The sequence below is a fragment of the Triticum dicoccoides genome, chromosome 6B (genome assembly GCF_002162155.2).
Source record: "Triticum dicoccoides isolate Atlit2015 ecotype Zavitan chromosome 6B, WEW_v2.0, whole genome shotgun sequence".
Classification (NCBI taxonomy): Eukaryota; Viridiplantae; Streptophyta; class Magnoliopsida; order Poales; family Poaceae; genus Triticum; species Triticum dicoccoides.
In genome coordinates this window covers 362,493,323-362,511,876 of record NC_041391.1, presented here as the reverse complement: position 1 = coordinate 362,511,876, position 18,554 = coordinate 362,493,323, and the positions used below count along the sequence as shown (strand labels likewise).

Genomic DNA, 18,554 nt, shown 5'->3' with positions numbered 1-18,554 from the left:
TTGATTTTTCAGACCCAGAATCTGCGGGTCAAAAGAACCGGGCCGCGACTGTTCTGGTAACGCTGGGGCAGTCTGGTAAATTCCTGCGCCGGTGGCGGCCGATGACGGTCTGGTCTTGGTGGTCTTGGGAGCCGCGCACTCCCGTTTCTTCTTCCTCTCGCACGCGGTCGCTGCATATTCTCCCACACCCCAATTTCTGCTTCTACTTCGTGTCCTCCGATCGCACCCAACTTCAGCAAGTTAAACGTGGGTTGTCTCTACCCTACGGCCACAAACAGAGGCCTCGACACCGGAGGGAGGCGGTGAGATCTCCCGGCGGCATGTCGTTAGATTCGGACTCCTCTTCGCAGGGCGGCGACCGCCGGAGCTTCCGGCAGATCACACGAGACCGTAACCACTCCTTTTGCTCCCCTCCTCCCCCGCCTCTTCTGATTTTGATTTGCTTGCCTAATGTTGTCACTGGAACTGGGCCGCTGGATCTAGCTGCTTGTGGAGTTGGAGAAATTGGGATTGTCGTGTAAACTTGTTGTTTAGGGCTCATAGCGGAGTAGGTTATTTTACACGTTTGTTGCCTTTAACTTTAGGTCTTCAAAATGCTTCATTACCGTTGAACTGTGAGTTGTAGTCGTATCAGCCAGTTGGGTAGCCATTTGTTTCGTTATATTTGTTGCTCGAGTATGTGCTTCTCAATATACGGAGATCATGTCTAATGGATTATGGGGCAAGCTAACACACTGGACAATCGGGGCATCACATCTCCTTTTTCCCCAAGGAAACACAAAAGCTTCGCGTCTAGATGCATTGATAGAAGAAAAAGTGCCTTAGAAATATGCTCACTTTAGGTGCCTAAGTGCGCCCTGTCAGTGCCTTAGAAATATGCTCACTATAGGTGCCTAAGTGCCCGCTTTAGGCGCATAGGCGTCAGAGCGGGTGGTACTCGCCTTAGGTTGCTTTACCGCCTTATAAACGACGCTGATTACAATGCCACACCCCTGCTCCTAAGTGCGAGGTTCGATGGAAGAAGCGTCGCGAGCCACCGCCCTTGCCAACGCACCGAGGCTCAGCTCGGGTAGCATTGGGCAGGCCGGTGATGTTGGGCTGCTCGCTATCAAAGATGGCCGCGTTTCTCTGCTTGTAGGTCCACCAAACTGTGAGCCTGATGATCAACGAGGTAATCCCCCCCCCCCTTCCCCGAAACCTGAATAATGGCAAGGAGCTCTTTTTGAGTAGTAGGCAAACCATATTTCCAAATTAGCCTATTTACTTCATATTTATATCTTCATGTGTAATGAGGATATTATTTATGAAGAAATAGTGAGAAAATGTTTGAGCTAATATAGGTATCGAAACCTATGTTTTTAAGGCGGTAAGGCGATCTAAGGCGCTGGGGGGGCGCCTTATCGCCTAGGCGACGCCTAAGCGCCTAAGGCGGACGCCTAAGCGCCTAAGGCGGGCATATTTATAAGGCGCTGGCGGGGCGCCTTATCGCCTAAGCGTCGCCTAAGCGTCCAAGGCGGGACGCCTTAAAAACAGAGATCGAAACCCACACATTATGGGGTATGGGGAAGGAATTTCTAGGCAGCGCCAATACAGGTGCCGAAATCCACACATTATGGTGCACTTGGTACATATGATAGTATGGAGGAGGATCCTTCATCTGATGGTGATGAGAACAAAGCACAGATGCAGATATGGATGATAAAGACCCTAACAGGAAATGAGGTGCAGCGTCTGAGAAGCCTACCACCCCGGACGGTGTGCAGGGTGGGGCAGCATATGAAGTGGGTACTTAAGTGCATCAAGTTGAGTCCTTGGGGAATGCAGCTGCTGTTGTGCCGCCGAGCCCATCTGCAAAAAGAGATCCAAAGCATACCAACTCATCATCATCTGGAGAAACAAAGGATGACAACACATCAACCAGCTGAGAGCAATGAGATTCTTCAGTTGGAACTGTCACGGCCCGGGCTTGCCCGCGACAGCCCCAACCGTGCTGTGTATTTTGTCAACTCAGGTGCACAAGACGCGGGTCGAAAGTTGTAGAATCAGGGAAGAGAGGGGTGGCGGCTGGGATAGAGAGATAGCCTGGTGTTGTATTCTATTGGAGTTAGGATTCCCTGTACAAGGGGTCAGCACATATATAGGCTGCTGGGTTACATGGGCCACATGGGCCATAAGCGCGCACACACACACACTGAAGTACAGATAAGACACAGCCCAACACTCCCCCTCAAGAGGGATGATAGATATCTATCATGCCCATCTTGTCACAAGCAAGATTGCTCTCCCTGGTTCCCAAATCTTTTGTCAGACAATCGGACTTGTTGTCCAGAGCTCACATGAGTTATCTTGATGATTCCTGCATCCAGTTTCTCTTTGATAAAGAATCTATCTATCTCCACATGTTTTGTTCTGTCATGTTGCACTGGATTATTAGCAATGCTGATTGCAGATTTGTTGTCACACCACACATTCAGAGGATCTTGTCTGAGCACTTTCAGCTCAAGCAGAAGGCCTCTTACCCATAACATCTCACTCAGCCCTTGAGACATTGCCCTATACTCGGCTTCTGCAGTTGATTTTGACACCATCGGTTGTTTTTTGCTTCTCCATGATACCAAATTTCCACCAACAAACACACAATAGCCAGAGGTTGATCGTCTATCATCAAGACAATTAGCCCAATCAGCATCGCTATAACCGTCAACATTCAAATGGCCATTACTCTTGAACCAGAGTCCCATATCAGGGCTGCCCTTTAGATACCTCATGATTCTATAGACTGCATCAAGGTGTCCACTTCTAAGTTCATGCATATATCTACTTACTACACTTACTGCATATGTAATATCTGGTCTAGCGTGACACAAGTATTGAAGTTTGCCAACCAATTGTTGGTATTTTGCTTTGTTAACTTGTTCACCCATCTGTGCTGTCAATTTGTGATTTTGTTCAATGGGAGTTGGGGCTGCTCTACATCCAAGCATTCCCATATCACTTAGGAGCTCTAAGGTATACTTCCGCTGAGACAGGGCTATTCCCCTCTTTGATCTTGCAACTTCGATACCCAGGAAATATTTTAGCTGACCAAGATCCTTAACTTCAAATGCTTTGCCTAGGCATTTCTTTAGTCTTCCAATCTCCTCTTCATTGTCTCCCGTTATTATGATGTCATCCACATATACTGCAAGAATTGTAATCTGTTGCTTGGAATGTTTATAGAAAACAGTGTGATCTCCATTGCATTGTTTATACTCCATACTGCAAACTGCTTGCCTTAACCGGTCAAACCAAGCCCTTGGCGATTGCTTCAAACCGTAGAGAGATTTTCTCAATCTACAAACCTTCCCAACAGTTCCAGGTGTAGAAAGTCCAGGAGGAATTTCCATGTAGACTTCCTCTTGTAGATCTCCATGTAAGAAGGCATTTTTACATCAAGTTGGTGTAGTGGCCATCCAAAGTTAGCTGCACACGAGATTAGAATCCTCACTGTATTCATCTTTGCAACTGGGGCGAATGTTTCGTCATAATCAATACCATACGTTTGGCTGTACCCTCTGGCTACTAGTCTTGCCTTGTAACGCTCAACCTTACCCTCAGGATTCTGCTTCACTGTGAAGATCCACTTACAACTGACTGCCTTCTTCCCATCTGGAAGATTCGCTAGCTCCCATGTTTTGTTCTTTCTCAGGGCCTCCAACTCTTCCCTCATGGCTTCACACCACTTTGGATCTTGTCTTGCTTCTTTCCAGTCTTTAGGAACAATCACGACTTGAAGTGATGCGACAAATGCTCTAAATGAAGGTGATAGGGCTTCATAGGTGACATAATTACTGATGTCATGCTCAAGATTGCCCTTGCTCAAAGTTTTCCTTGCTACTTCCTGCTTGAGAGCAATTGGCAGGTTAGGTGATGCTTCTTCAGTACTTGAATTCTCATATGACTCCACTTCAGATGAGCTTCCTGTTGCTTGAGTTTCTTCTGACTGCTCCCCTTGTTCCATAGTTTCTTTTGATTGCTCCTCATGCACTTGTTCCTCCACAACTCTCTTCCTTCTTGTATACACCTGAGGATTCCTTTCCTCATTTGGTCTCTGCCACATCTGCTGTTCAGCCCCATCAACTACAACCGGAATGAAGGATCCCACTATTTTCGGGGTTGGTATTGGCTGCTCCTTCCGCCATTGGCGCTGCACTCACCCCTCGAGTTGCACTCCCCCTCTTGACCACCCTGCATAGATTGTGAGTGGTCAAGTTCTTCGAATAAAGTGCTGAGATCTGTCTTCTCACCATAGAAAGGCCCAGATTCTCGAAAGGTGACATCCATACTTACAAATGTGCGCCTTTTAGCATGACTCCAACACTTATAGCCTCGCTGCCCTGCAGGATATCCAACAAATATGCATTTTACAGCTCGTGGATCCAGCTTTCCCACTGCTGGTCTGTGATCTCCAACGAAGCAGGTGCACCCAAATAACTTTGGAGGAACTGAGAATTTGTTCTCCCCAAATAGCATCTCACACGGGGACTTCATACCAAGCATTTTTGAAGGCATCCGGTTGATCAGGAACGTTGTAGTCATGACGGCTTCACAAGAATTTTGGCACATTCATAGTGAACATAAGTGATCGAGCCATTTCTAAAATGTGTCGGTTCTTTCTTTCTGCAACACCATTCTGAGCAGGGGTATCTGGACATGATGTTTGGTGCATTATGCCTTGTGCTGACAGAAAACCTCCAAATTGCTTGTTTACATATTCAGTTCCATTGTCAGATCTGCTCACCTGCACCTGCACATTAAATTGGTTTTGCACATAGGTATAAAACTCCTGAAAACATTGGAATACCTCATCTTTATGTCGCATGAGGTACACCAAAGTCATGCGAGTGTGGCAGTCTATAAATGTCACAAAATATTTCATTCCACTAACAGAAACAACAGGACATGTCCACACATCAGAGTGAATCAGCATAAATGGGGATATACTCCTTAGCCCCTTACTCAAATATGAGATTCTTGTGTGCTTTGCATATTCACATGCATCACACATAAGCTTACTCTTGTCTACTCCACACATTACATCAGGAAACATCTTACTCATCTTATCAAAAGCCATATGCCCCATGCGGCAGTGATGGATCATCGCCATTGTCTCACTTACTCCAACTAGTACAGCCAAAATAGGACTAGCACCAGACCTAGACACATCACGATCCATATACCACAATCCACTACGCCTGGTTCCTGTCCCAAGTTTCCTTCCAGTCATCCTCTCCTGAATCAAACATATTTTCTTATCAAGAGTTATTCGGCAATCTGTCTGATCAATCAAAGCACTTAGAGAAAGCAAGTTCACAGGAAAAGCTGGAACATGTAATACATCAGATAATTTAATAGTGGGTGTACATTGAACTGATCCAACTCCTTTAATCGGTTGTGAGGTGCCATCAGCAGTTTGTATTGTTTCACAATGTGTAATTGGGTACTGAGTATATGATTCAAACTCAGTTGAGGTACCCGCAACATGCTTGGATGCTCCAGAATCTAATATCCAATCTGGAAGGAAATCATGTGTGGATATAGATGCATTTGCAAAGTTACCTTCTCCTGTGTAGACAAAGTGGGCAAAGTTCCCAAAGGTGTTGTCCTCCTGGCTTCTACTCTTCCGACTCCCCTTGAGAGGTTGTTGACGTCCCTTCTTCTTGTGTTGCCAAGTTAGCCAAGTTTGCTTTGAAGCCACTGGAATAATTCGAACCCCTAGAGTTACCTCTGCCTCTAACTCCCCGGTATCCACCTCGGCTGTAACCTCTTCCCCTACCACGTATTTCTTTGCGTTGTGCTGTGCAATTGATGCTTATGTGACCTTTCTCTCCACAGTTGAAGCACTCTCTTGTCTCCTTCCATTCAGACACAGTAAATGCTGAGTGAGATGCATTCGCTTCTCCAGTCCTGGTCAACTTCAACCTGACCTCCTCCTGTGCCATTGCCGCAACTGCCTCCTCAAGTGAGGGGAGCTTTGGCTGATGAAACAACCCAGCACGCCTCCCTTCAAATTCTGAGCTAAGTCCCTTCAAGAATTTCATCACTCTCCTACGCTCTACCCACTTCTTAGTAGCAACTGTACATTCTGAATGTGGTAACTCCAGTGGATCATAGTGGTCTAAGTCAGCCCACAAATGCTGCAATTCTGCTACATACTCCATCACCGACTTATCCCCTTGTTTTAGTTCATTTACTCTATCCTCAATCTGTGCCATAAGCATTATGTTCCCTTTCCCGGAGTACAACGTTTCCAGGGTTTTTCATAAGCATTATGTGTTCTTAGTTGCTCCTATTCCCATAGCAGCATGCATTGACACTTTCAATACTGCTTCACCAGGTGGTTGTTCCAGTGTTTCCAAATCAGGGTCATCAAAATCTGTAACATAGATTGTTTCAGGATTGTCAACTTCATCAACTTGCAGTGCTTGGATCTGAGCTCTCTGGCTCATTTTATAGACCTGTCTATGACCAGGCACCCAAGGCTCTCTGCACTTATAACACACTTGGTTTTGTTTTGCCTGCTGGATAATAGTGTTTCTGTTTGGTGTGGCAGTATTAACAGGGTTTTTGGGCTGATCAAATACTACTTGCCTTCTAGGTTGAGGGACATAAGGTTTAGTTTGCACTACAGTAGCTGGAACCTGGGCTTTCTCCATCCTCCTAGCATACCATACTGCAGTCTGCATATCCTTAGGCCTGAAGCACTCCACATGGCTTTTAATATATGGGTTAAGCCCTGCCACAAAGCTAGAAACATAATAATCATCAAGGATTTCAGGGTTTTCTCTTCTCATTATGTTCATTAGCTGCTCAAACTGCTCCACATATGTAGTAATTGTGGTAGTTTGCTGAGCTGCATGGAAGGAGCTGACAATGTCACAGACAGAATACACAGAAAATCTGTCAGAGATGTAAGAGCAAAACTTGTGCCATGGAACATTGCTAGGAGCAAATCCTGTTCCTCTCCACCATTGTACAGCAGGCCCTTTAAGGTAAGAAACTGCCAGCTCAGTTCTGTGCTCAATAGGAGTTCTGGCTGCAGCAAAATACTGCTCCAAATTCTGAATCCAAGACTCTGGGTCCTGACCTTCAAATTCAGAGATGTTTAACTTAGCTGGCTTTACTGTCAACACATTTCTTCGTGCCTCAACAGGGAAATTGGGCCCTCTTCTGTACTGCTGATCCATAACCTCCTCCTCTTGCCTTTCTTCCATTTGGATTACAATGTTTGGTGCTGCTTCCTTACCCTGACCAAAATTTGGATGTCTGTAAGGCACTTTCAGGGTCCCATCCAAATTGAGTTCTTTCCCAGTGTGATCTCGCAGTGTTGCATTTCCCACTGGCGCAGGAGGTGCTTTCTCTGGCATTGCTACTGATGGAGGGGTTGGAGCTTGGAGTTGCTTGGGTCGTCCAGGAGCTATTTGAGGCGATTGGTTGTTATTGTCCTTGATTTGGACACTTCCCTGACCCTCCTCTCTTTCTTCTCCAGTAGCTGGCTCCGGATCTAACAGCAAGCGCCTGAAGTTGTCTTGGATCTTTTCAAAATTTTTCTGCATCCTGGCGAAATTTCTGTTCACAGTCGCTTGGAATTGCTGAAAGTCTTTGCGATCTTCTTCTCGGTCACGCTGCAGCGTCTTGATGTCCAACTCCAGGGACTCGAGCTGCAACTCCGCTGTGGAGCCAGAATCAGCAGGGCCTGTCATGTTAAGGCCGTCAGAAATCACCACCATAGAGGGTTGGGAGGGTGGGATGAACTTGTCACCGCCGCCGGCACCGCCGCCTGCGCCCGCCTCCACTGGTACACGGCCAGATCCAGGAACTGGAATTTTACCACCCGAGAAACACTCTCAGGCAACCAGGCCGCCCTCTGACTGCACCCGAACGCTGCCGCTCCGGCCGCCGCCTGCTGCCTCCGCCGCCCGATCGGAGCTCGCAGAGGGATTTTACTGCGAGAACAAACCTCTACGCTGCCCCAATCATCTACCGCCGCCGAGGAAAGACTGGCCTCTGATACCAATTGTCAGGATCAGAGCTATGATCTAAGCAATTTAACGCACACACCAGGAATTTTAGCAGAGGATCAGAGCAAATTGCTAGGGCGCTTGTTGAGAATTTGGGGAAAGTTGGTAGAGCACGCCACAGGCGGCTAGGGTTTACACCCAAATCACAAAGTCATGCCTCTCACACGCAGGGGGTTGGCTTTATAGCCATTACAAGAAGAAAAAGGTAAAAGAAAGCAGAAACAGAGCACATGCGCTTGTCGGATCAGCTACAGCTGTGTCTCAAGCATCGCCCACCCTTGGATAGCAGATCGACGGAGGAGAGCTGCCCGCTTGATCGAACCGTTATCTCCGCTTCAGAGCCACCCGATGACAGATCTACGGCTACAGTGACTTCTGGCACGATGGAACAGGGGAATGCTATGAACTGGGCCTGACACCAGGCTACATGTTCTTCGGTTCGTGAGGGAAAAGCTTAATGGCATGGCTATGGCACTTCATTTGTGAGGCAGCACCACCTTTGGGAGTGTTAAGACACTGAAAAAAACGCTTGGAAGAACTCAGAAATATTCCAAAAAGTGTTGGCCCGTCAAAGGAAAAGACGAAGGCCCTAATCAAATTGAAGACCTAAAAACCCGTGGCTGACTTATATCCCCATCCGGAGGGAGTAGCTAATCACCTTAGGTTAATTCCACCTGAGATCATTTCCGAGGAACAACGAGCATTTGTGCCTGGCCGGTTAATAACTGACAATATCATCACGACACGAGTGTTACATTTTATGAGCGTAACAAATCAGCAAAACATAGGCATTGTGCTTTCAAATTGGACATGATGAAAGACTATGATAGAGTTGAACGACAATATGTGGAAGCTATGATAATTAAATTGGGTTTCTCTCAACAATTGGTAGGTACTGTTATGAACATGGTTTCTTCCGTATCTTTTTCAATGCTCTTGATGGCAATAAGCTTGATGAGTTTAAACTGACTCGTGGCATTTGTCAGGGGGATCCGATCTCTCCATACTTGTTTTTCTTAGCAGCAGAGGGCCTCACGTGCTCGTTACGAAGTCAGAATCAGTCATCACACCATGATATTAAAGTGGTTCCTTCGGCACTTCCGGTGAATCACTTGCTCTTTGCGGATGACAGCCTAGTGTTTTTCAAAGCTAGTGGTGGAGCTGCTACTTTGGTTTCCTAAGCTCTGCACAGGTATTGTCAAGCATCGGGACAAATAATAAACTTGGATAAATCCTCGATTTTGTTCAGTAAAGGGTGCCCTCAACCTATACAGGAAGAAATTATACAAATCTGGGAAGCAAGTAATGAGTCCCTTCCTGACAAATATCTAGGAATGCCTACCAGTGTTGGTAATTCAAAGAATGGTGCTTTATCTGAAGGAAAGAGCGTGGAATAAGGTTCGTGGTTGAATGGAAAAAAATCCTTTCTTTTGGTGGCAAAGAGATTTTGATTAAATCCGTGGCACAAGCTGTCCCAATGTTTTCTATGCCATGTTGTAAGCTCCACCGTGGTTTATGCCTACACATCTGAGTCTCCTGTCATATGAGGACAAGGCCAAAACACTTGGGGGGTCTCGGATTTAGAGACATTGAACTTTTTCATTTGTCTTTTTCCCCCTTGCCAAGCTGGAGACTCGTTCAAGATCCAACTGCATTAAGTGCTCACATTCTAAAGCAGTCTACTACCCTGATCATGACATTATGCCTGCAGGGGTAATCATCCGTCTCAAATTTGGCGTGCTATTATTGAGGGAAGGGCTGCATACAAAGACCCAAAGTGGTCGGACCCTTCCTCGGACCCTGTGCAAGCAGGAGCTATGTGCACCGGGCTGCCCCTTTATTATTATTGATGGAAATAATGTCCTTGCACAAGGGCTTATTCGAAGAATGGGAATGGTGAAAGTACATTGGTATGGCTGCATAATTGACTTGGGATATAAGAAAGGAAATATAGCCTAACACAGACAGACTCCTAGACCAATACTAATACTCGTTAACAACGTCGATATATTTTACATTAATTGTATGTTTATTTCAGGGGTTTCCACTTCACTGTTTATTATATTTGTGTTGCTATGAAAAAAGGAGAATGCATTCATGATTTGTCAGAATGACAAATTATGATTCTTTCTGCTTTATCATGAATTTCCTCATGGGGGCGAGCATATTCTGCATGAGCATTGGTAGTATGTGCAGGAAAGGACCCAGCAGGGAAGGAAACACCCAATATTGGGGTGGGGGTGGGGATTACCATTCTTGCTCAGTTGCCATGGATACGGTGTTGCAACCCCCCCCTCCCCACACACACCCACACCCACCCACCCACCCAACACACGCACACAAACACTTGTTTGCTGCTGATTAGGATTAGGCGAGCCTTGGTGGAATATATCTGTCAGGTGGGATGGTGGCCACTTTGTGCCTAGGTGGGCTACATGGCCAGCCTATTATCTCTATCCAAACCCCTGATTCCATGTCCACCTCCACCTCTGTTTGTAAGCTGCTCACATCTGCTTCTTGCCGCTTGCCTCTTCTTGTCGCTTGATTCTGCTTCCTTTTCTATTCTCTTCTTTGCTGTTCTCTGCTTCAGTCGAGCGTCTAACAGAGATTCAGTTCAGCGTCTAACAGAGATTCAGTTCAGCGTTTAACAGAGAGTCAGTCGAGCGTCTAACAGAGATGATTATGGCTTCGAATGCCTAACCGGCTGCCTAGGTTGATGTTTAATACACAGATCTTGTCATTTTCCTGTGGGTGTCACGACAACAAAGGAATGATCCTTTCATGTTGTTAATAGTTGTGGGAGCCTGCAATTTTCCTGTGGATGATCACCGCTTAAATTTTTGCTATATCTTACTTTTTCTTTAGCTATTGCCCACAACACACTGTATTATTTATTATTTTATCCTGATTTTGCAATTGCTGGTGCAATTTTAGAACCTGGTGCTGTGGTTCAGTTTATTTTTGTATTTATTCAAACGGTTCAAATTTCTTGATCATGCAGGATTATTATTTGAAATGCTCAGGTCGACTAGGAAGGATTCAAAATCAGCATGGAAGGTATCCTTTTCCATTGGACATGTTAACCGATCTCTGCTATGGTTTTCCTGCTATATCAAGAACTCATCCTTAGATATTTTTTCCTGATATTACAGTAGCTATACCTTATTATTTTTACTGTTAATTGTAATTTGTGTACGGCTATTGTGTTAATTATGAGAAATGATTATCAGGTTTCTGATGTTATTAGCTTGTTATGTCAAACTTTGGCCATTACTTCTTTAAATGGACGACTTCGATATCCATTGGCAAGTTATTCTCTTATTGTGATTTAAATAGGAAAACAATAGGTAGCGCTGTCAGTTTATTAATGTCTTTGTCTGCATCAACCTCACTAGGTCTAGCCAGCTTTGCTTGAAATCCAAGGAACAGACTTTGATGAGTACGGGAAACTACACGTACAAATTTTCTATGTTGCATATCTAATGTTATATACACCTAAATGTCAAATATTGCATCGTGCAGTATTCATATGCAGTGCATGTACTGCTTATCATTTGACATTGATAATTTGCAGGTAGACAAGTGCCACATCTATGATTCCATCATATAGTCTTAGGAAACTACACATCATGCAATTTTCATAAACAGGGCATGGCTGCCATTGGCACCAAAATCATATTCCGTTGCAATTATTGATTGGCTATATGCTAATTATCTTATATATATTGGTGCATATATATGAACCTTTCTAATAAGATTAAAGACACTACAAATACACTTTTAACACTTGGTTATGATCTTGAGAACATCTAATTGCTGTACCATATTTTTAATGTTCACTCTAGCAAATAACCTTATAAAATTTGTATACTTCCTTTTACATAAATAATAAATATTGCCTCTTATAGGTTCTTATCATGGATAAGTTTACGGTCAAGATAATGTCCTACTCATGTAAGATGGCAGACATCACAGAAGAAGGGGTTTCATGTAAGTAGCCATATCTCTTTTTGGCCGTGAATTTATTTTGTGTGCAAAGACAAACATTTCTTATACAAGTATTTCATTTTCGTGTGAGAAGGTCATCATGGCTAGCTTTATTAAAATCGAAGCACTGATACATCGTCTACGAGCTTACTGACGATACAGTTAGGAGGTTCATCCAACCAACTAAAAGTAGCCTTATTAGAATAACTGAAATTTGCTAGCAAATGAGCTGCTTGATTATAGGAACGAAAAGAATGCTTTAAAATGACCTTCTGATGTAGGTTGGAATCCTAATTGATGATCTTTTCACACTTGGAGGGGGAAAAGGAAGAAACAACAAGAACAAGAGGAATCACTCAAACAAAACCCAAGTCACACATCCACTAAAATAGCAGACATGAGATCCACAAGCATAACATGAACAATCAAGTGAAAATAACACAAGGGTAAAGTTCTTTCCACTCCAAAGGAGATGAGGTCTTGATGATCTAGAGAGATCCTTCCCCCTTAGGAGGTCTTGATGATCCTATGATGGGGATCCTTCTCCCTTTGGAGGTCTTGATTCCCCAAGGAGGTACAAGGAGCAAAGCTCTCTCTAATGTCTCAATATACTTTGCTAGGAGGAGGGGAGGCCCTATTTATAGTCTTGGGCCAATAAGAGAGGAGAGGGGCCCATGGGCCTCATGCCCGGCTGGCGGTTCACGACGCGCCGGATGTCCGGGGCAAGGGCCGGATGTCCGGCCTGGATCTGCCCAACTTCTGTTGCTCTCGGGTGTCCTCGGACCGGATTTCTGCGTGGTGTCCGGATGTCCGGGCTGGTCGGGCCGGATGTCCGGCTCCTGGAGCTCTTCCAGCGCAACCTTGCTGCTGGACTTGGAAGTAGGATATCCAGGCCAGGGGCCGGATGTCTGGTCGCTGTAGCATTTCAGCGGTCTCCTTCGTCGTGCTTCTTCGACCGTGTACTTGGGGATTTGGTCTTCATTCTGAGCGTCTCCGAGGTGGCCTTCTTCATACCTAAGCACACATAGCATTTCTGATTGAGGTAGTAGCCATGTCTCACGTGGTTCGTACGGAAGCTCGTTAAGGAGAGAAGTCACTTTTGTTTCGATAGCTCTTGCACGTGCTCGTGTCATTGGTCCAGTTGGCACTTGGAGAGACGAAGGTAGGTCGATGGGGATGACCGTAGGATGCTCTGCATCACCTGCCCCCTTGGGAAAGATCCGTCCTCGGATCAAAAACTTCATCACCATGGAAGGGAGATAGATCCTTGACGTTGAAGATGTCGCTCACGTTGTACTTGTCTCGTGGGAGGTCGATCTTGTATACATTGTTGTTGTAGCGTGCTAGCACCTTGAATGGTCCATCGGCTCGAGGTAGGAGTTTGGACTTGCGCTCGTTGGGGAAGCGGTCTTTGCGTAGGTGTAGCCACACAAGATCTCCGGGGTTGAACACCATAGGGTACTTATTGATGTTGCGCTTGGTAGCGAGGCGGTGCACTTGGTACTCGATCATGCAACGTGTATCTTCATGCGTCTTCTTGAGGTATCTTGCTCGTGCACTCGCGTCCATGTTGAGGCGCTCTTGTAGTGGTAGCGGTAGAATGCCTAATGGGGACAACGGGTTGAAGCCATAGACGACCTCGAAGGGAGACTTCCTAGAATGTCTTGCGTGATTGTAGGCGTAATCGGCGATGGGCAAGCATTCCTCCCACTCCTTGATGTTCTTCTTGATCTACACTCGGAGAAGTATAGAGAGGGTTCGGTTGGTGATCTCCGTTTGGCCGTTGGTTTGTGGATGGTACGTTCAGAAGAGTAACTTGATGCCGAGCTTGGCGCGTAACGTCTTCCAAAAGTAGTTAAGGAACTTGACATCGCGGTGCGACACAATCATCTTGGGCACTCCCTACAAAAGAGATTTGCAAGATGTGAAACATCGTCTATCTTCTTGTAAAAGCAACAAACGAAGAGAAGACTCGGGTATCGCAAAGTTTGTTAGTCCGCATAAGATGGCCATTCTTGAGATAATATCGCTCCCAAAAATTGTTAGCTTGACATTTGTCATAAGGGATCGCAAACGAAGTATCATGCACATACAAGTTTTTAATGTGCTCAAATCTAATAACTTCCAATTCAAGTTGAGTAACTAACATGCACTTGCAGGAAAGAGCATCCGCTACTACATTTTCTTTACCCTTAATGTACTTGATGACATAAGGAAAAGACTCAATGAATTCACTCCATTTGGCATGACGTTTATTCAACTTGGTTTGACCTTTTAAGGTACTTATAAGCGTTTCATGATCCGTATGTAGGACAAATTCATGGGGTCGAAGATAATGTTCCCAACTATCCAAAACTCTCACCAAAGCATACAACTGTCATATATGGTATAATTAAGTTGTGCGTCGGAAAGTTTTTCACTAAAATAAGCAATGAGTCGCTTCTCTTGCATTAACACACAACCTATGCCATTACCACTAGCGTCGCAATGCACTTCAAAAGTTTTAGGTAAGGCAAATAATGAAGCATGCGTAAGCAAATTCTTAAGCTCATCAAATGCGCTAGCTTGGGAGGGTCCCCATATGAAGGATGGATTCTTCTTACTCAAAGCATGTAATGGTGATGCAATAGTGCTAAAATCTTTAACAGATCGATGATAGAAACCGGCTAGGCCAAGGAAACTACGCATTTGTTGGAAATTGGTTGGTTGTGGCCAAGTTTTAATAGCGTCAATCTTTGACTCATCAACTTGAACACCCTTAGAAGAGACAACAAAGCCCAAGAAAGCAAGCTTATCAACACCAAAAGTGCATTTTTCCATGTTAGCATAAAGTCGCTTGTTTCTAAAAACTTGCAAGACATCTCTAAGATGTTTGACATGATCTTCAAGAGATTGACTAAACGCAAGTATATCATCAAAGTATACCACAACGCAAATGCCAATATATTTGCGAAGAACATAGTGCATCACACACATAAAAGTGCTAGGTGCTTGAGATAAGCCCATAGACATGACTAACCATTCATATAGACCAAATTTGGTTTTAAAAGCCGTTTTCCATTCGTCACCCTCTTGCATGTGAATTTGATAGTAGCCGCTTTTAAGGTTAATTTTTGAGAAAATGGTGGCTCCACTAAGTTCATCTAGCATGTCATCAAGGCGTGGAATGGGGTGTCTATACCGAACGGTGATAGCATTGATGGGACGACAATCGAAACACATGCGAAAACTGCCGTCTTTCTTAGGCACAAGAATAACCGGAACAACACATGGACTTAAGCTCTCGCGTACATACCCGTTTTCCATGAGATGTTGGACTTGCCTTTGGATCTCTTTTGCCTCGTCGGGGTTGACGCGGTATGGTGCCTTGTTAGTAGAGGTGCGTCGGAAACGAGGTCGATGCGGTGTTCGATTTCGCGAAGTGGGGGAAGTCCCAGAGGTAGCTCATCAGGGAACACGTCCGCGAACTCCTGCAACAAATGAGACAAACACCGAAGGTAGATGTTGTGAAGTATTAGTTCTCACCGTTTCATCTTTGCACACAAGTACAAAGTGAAGAACACTCGATGGGCTCTCACTCACATCCCTCATGTCTCTTTTCGTGGCTAAAAGCACTAAGTTTTTCTTGTTGCTCATTGTGGAGTCACTCAATTTTTGCTTGTGGTGTTCACTCTCTTTTCGGTGGTTCACTCACTCAGTATTCTCTCCACGATGGGTTGAAGCTTGCTTGTCCGTGATGACTTGACTTGGCGACATGGGTCGAAGCACGTACTCCTTGCCCTTCATCTTGAAGCTATAGTGATTGGTTCGTCCGTTGTGGATGACGCCGCTGTCGAATTGCCAAGGTCTTCCAAGGAGGAGATGGCATGCGGACATGGGAACCACATCACACTTCAAGGTGTCTTCATATACGCCAATCTTGAAGGAGACTTGAACGGTGTGCTCCACTTAAATGGTGCCGGAGTCACTTAGCCATCGGACCTTGTAGGGGCGAGGGTGCTTCTTCTTGACCAACTGTAGCTTGGAGCATAACTCGTCGCTTGCCAAATTGTGGCAACTTCCGCCGTCGATGATGACCTTGATGGAACGTCCATTGATGCGCGCTTTGGTGTGGAAGATATGGCAATGTTGGTCTTCATCTTGTTGGTGTTGAAGTGTCAAGACCTTGGAGACAACAAGAGCGGGGCTCGAATCATTGTCACAAAAGACTTGAGCACCTTCATCTTCATTCACTTGACGGTGATGGCCACATGCTCAAGTGCTTCCATTTCTTCTTCGCTCATGGAGTTGTAGGTGCCGTCATCATTGGCGATCATGGTGCGCCGTGTGGGACATTGGTATGTCTTGTGGCCACGGTCTTGGCAAGTGAAACATTGAATGAAACTTGTCTTGGCAGTAGCATCCGTTGGAGTAGTAATGATGAAGCTCTTGGCTTGTAGTTGCTTGTGGTAGGATGACTCGAAGAAGTCATTGGTTGCTTGGAACTTGACTTGTTGCATTGCTTGGTGAAGCTCGAGTATTAGTTGTTGGAGGTGCCGCGGTTGTGGAAGCTTGAGTATATGAACCGTAGGTCTTGGAAGAGTACTTGAAGTTCTTGAAGTAACCTTGCACTTGTTGCTCCGCCTTGGTCGCTTGGTGCACTAGCTCGAGGAGGTTGGAGTACGGTTGGAAATCCGCAATTTTCTTGATTGGATGGTTGGGTCCATTCAAGAAACGTGCCATAGTTTGCTCGTCATGTTCCTTGACATTGTCTCGAATCATGGCAATCTCCATTTCTTTATAGTAGTCTTCAACCGACTTTGTGCCTTGCTTGAGGAGTTTTAGCTTCTTGAAGAGATCACAGCTATAATGGGTAGGCACAAAACGGGCCCTCATGACATCCTTCATTTGTGTCCAAGTTGTGATGGGTTGCTCGCCTTTCTCTTGGCATCGCTAGATGACTTGCTCCCACCAAATGAGAATATAATCTTGGAATTCAAGTGATGCCATGGCTACCTTCTCTTCCTCGTCGTAGTTATGAAGACGGAATATCTTGTCCATTTTTAATGCCCAAGAGAGGTAGTTTTCGGGATCGGTGCCTTCGGAGAAGTTAGGCATGTTGAACTTGAGCTTGGCGTATCATTGCTCGTCATCATGTCGATGGTGTCGTTCCTCGTGTCTTGGAGGTGGGTCTTCAACCTCTTGCTCTTCTTGATTAGCGTGACGCTGAGAGCGAGGGATTCGTGCCTGGTTCCTCCTTTCGTGGCATTCCTCAACGCGAGCGGCTTCATCTTGTTGCTCTTGCCGGAGCGCTTCCTCTTGCTCACACACTCGATGGTTGTTCTCTTCGACGACGCGGTTGGCTTCTCGGAGAGCACGTTGTGCCTAAGTGCTCGTTCCTCACGGCGTTGTTGCTCTTGCCGCAGTGCGTCGCCGTCTTGGTTTTCTTGGCGTTGGCGTTGTCGAGCTTGCTCTTGGTCCATGGCATCTTGTTCTTGGCGACGATGTCGTTCGCGCTCTCGAAGGTGGTCTTGCAAACCATTGCCATGAAAGGGATTTTGTGGAGCTTGATGATCTTGATGGTCATCGCGACGATGAGAACGAACTCATGGAAGACTTGCGTTGGAAGATGAGTTCGAAGAGTGTCGACTCAAGTGGCGCCTCTTGAAGACGAAGATGTTGAAGACGCGCGATTGACCATCATGTGTCGAAATTCTTCCATTTGGGCGGATAGCTTGGCATCAAGATAGTCCCGATTCCTTGCTTCCGATTGGCGTAAGTCGGTGGCGAGTTGCTCGATGCGGTCGCCTAAAGCTTCACTCTCTTGATGTAGAGCTCGTTGAACGCCGAAAAGTTGTCCTTTAGTGACGTAGTCGTGCGCTTCATCTTGCTCCTTGAAGAGCGGGTTCGATGTGCTTGGCCTATCCATCATGATCAAGTGGAGGTAAGTAAGAAATGAGAGAACAATACCAAAGTTATCTTTCCTCAAGATTGTAGATGTGTCGAGTATCACTAAATATAATGCTATAACAGGAGAACTGGTACCAGGTTTGTTTCTCACACCTACAAAAGTAAAGCTTATGAAGTAGCTTGGTGAGGATAAGTGGCACAAAATTTATGCAATTGTTAGCAAGATTCAATAACCGTGAGGCGCCAGACGTCCGGGCAATGGGCCGGATGTTCGGGGTATCGGGCCGGATGTCCTGGGACGGCGATCCGTCGATGAATTTTGAAGATGAACTTGGGGAAAGAAAAATTTTGTGGATGTAAATGGGGAGAAAGATGTGCAGAAGCTAGATCCACTTGCAACACTTCGAATTCATGGATCAAAATCCAACAAAACATCATCAAACCAACAAATCACAATTTTTTTTGGTATGATTATTTTTGTGAGGATCTTCAAAATTGGGCAAAAACAAGCAAAATTAGGCTAGAAAGTGGGGGGTAGGGACAGCAAGATGTCAATCAACCTATGCTCTGATTCAAGATGATGTAGGGTGGAACCCTAATTAATGATCTTTTCACACT

At 45.4% G+C, this 18,554-nt stretch overlaps 1 protein-coding gene across 4 annotated transcripts in view; it reads left to right on the top strand.

The window, feature by feature from the left end:
- The first annotated feature begins 70 nt into the window (after positions 1 to 70).
- Positions 71 to 18,554, top strand: part of LOC119322140 (probable protein transport Sec1a) — an 89,505-nt gene continuing 71,021 nt past the window's right edge. For 2 of the 4 annotated variants that reach the window (XM_037595636.1, XM_037595635.1), the window contains exons 1-3: positions 72 to 390; positions 11,062 to 11,117; positions 11,969 to 12,050. In XM_037595636.1, the coding sequence (XP_037451533.1) occupies positions 102 to 390; positions 11,062 to 11,117; positions 11,969 to 12,050 (427 nt within the window). In that variant the 5' untranslated portion in view covers positions 72 to 101. Of the gene's footprint in view, positions 391 to 9,846; positions 9,971 to 11,061; positions 11,118 to 11,968; positions 12,051 to 18,554 lie in introns of those variants that run through there. The other 2 variants (XM_037595638.1, XM_037595639.1) reach the window with 2 other exon arrangements.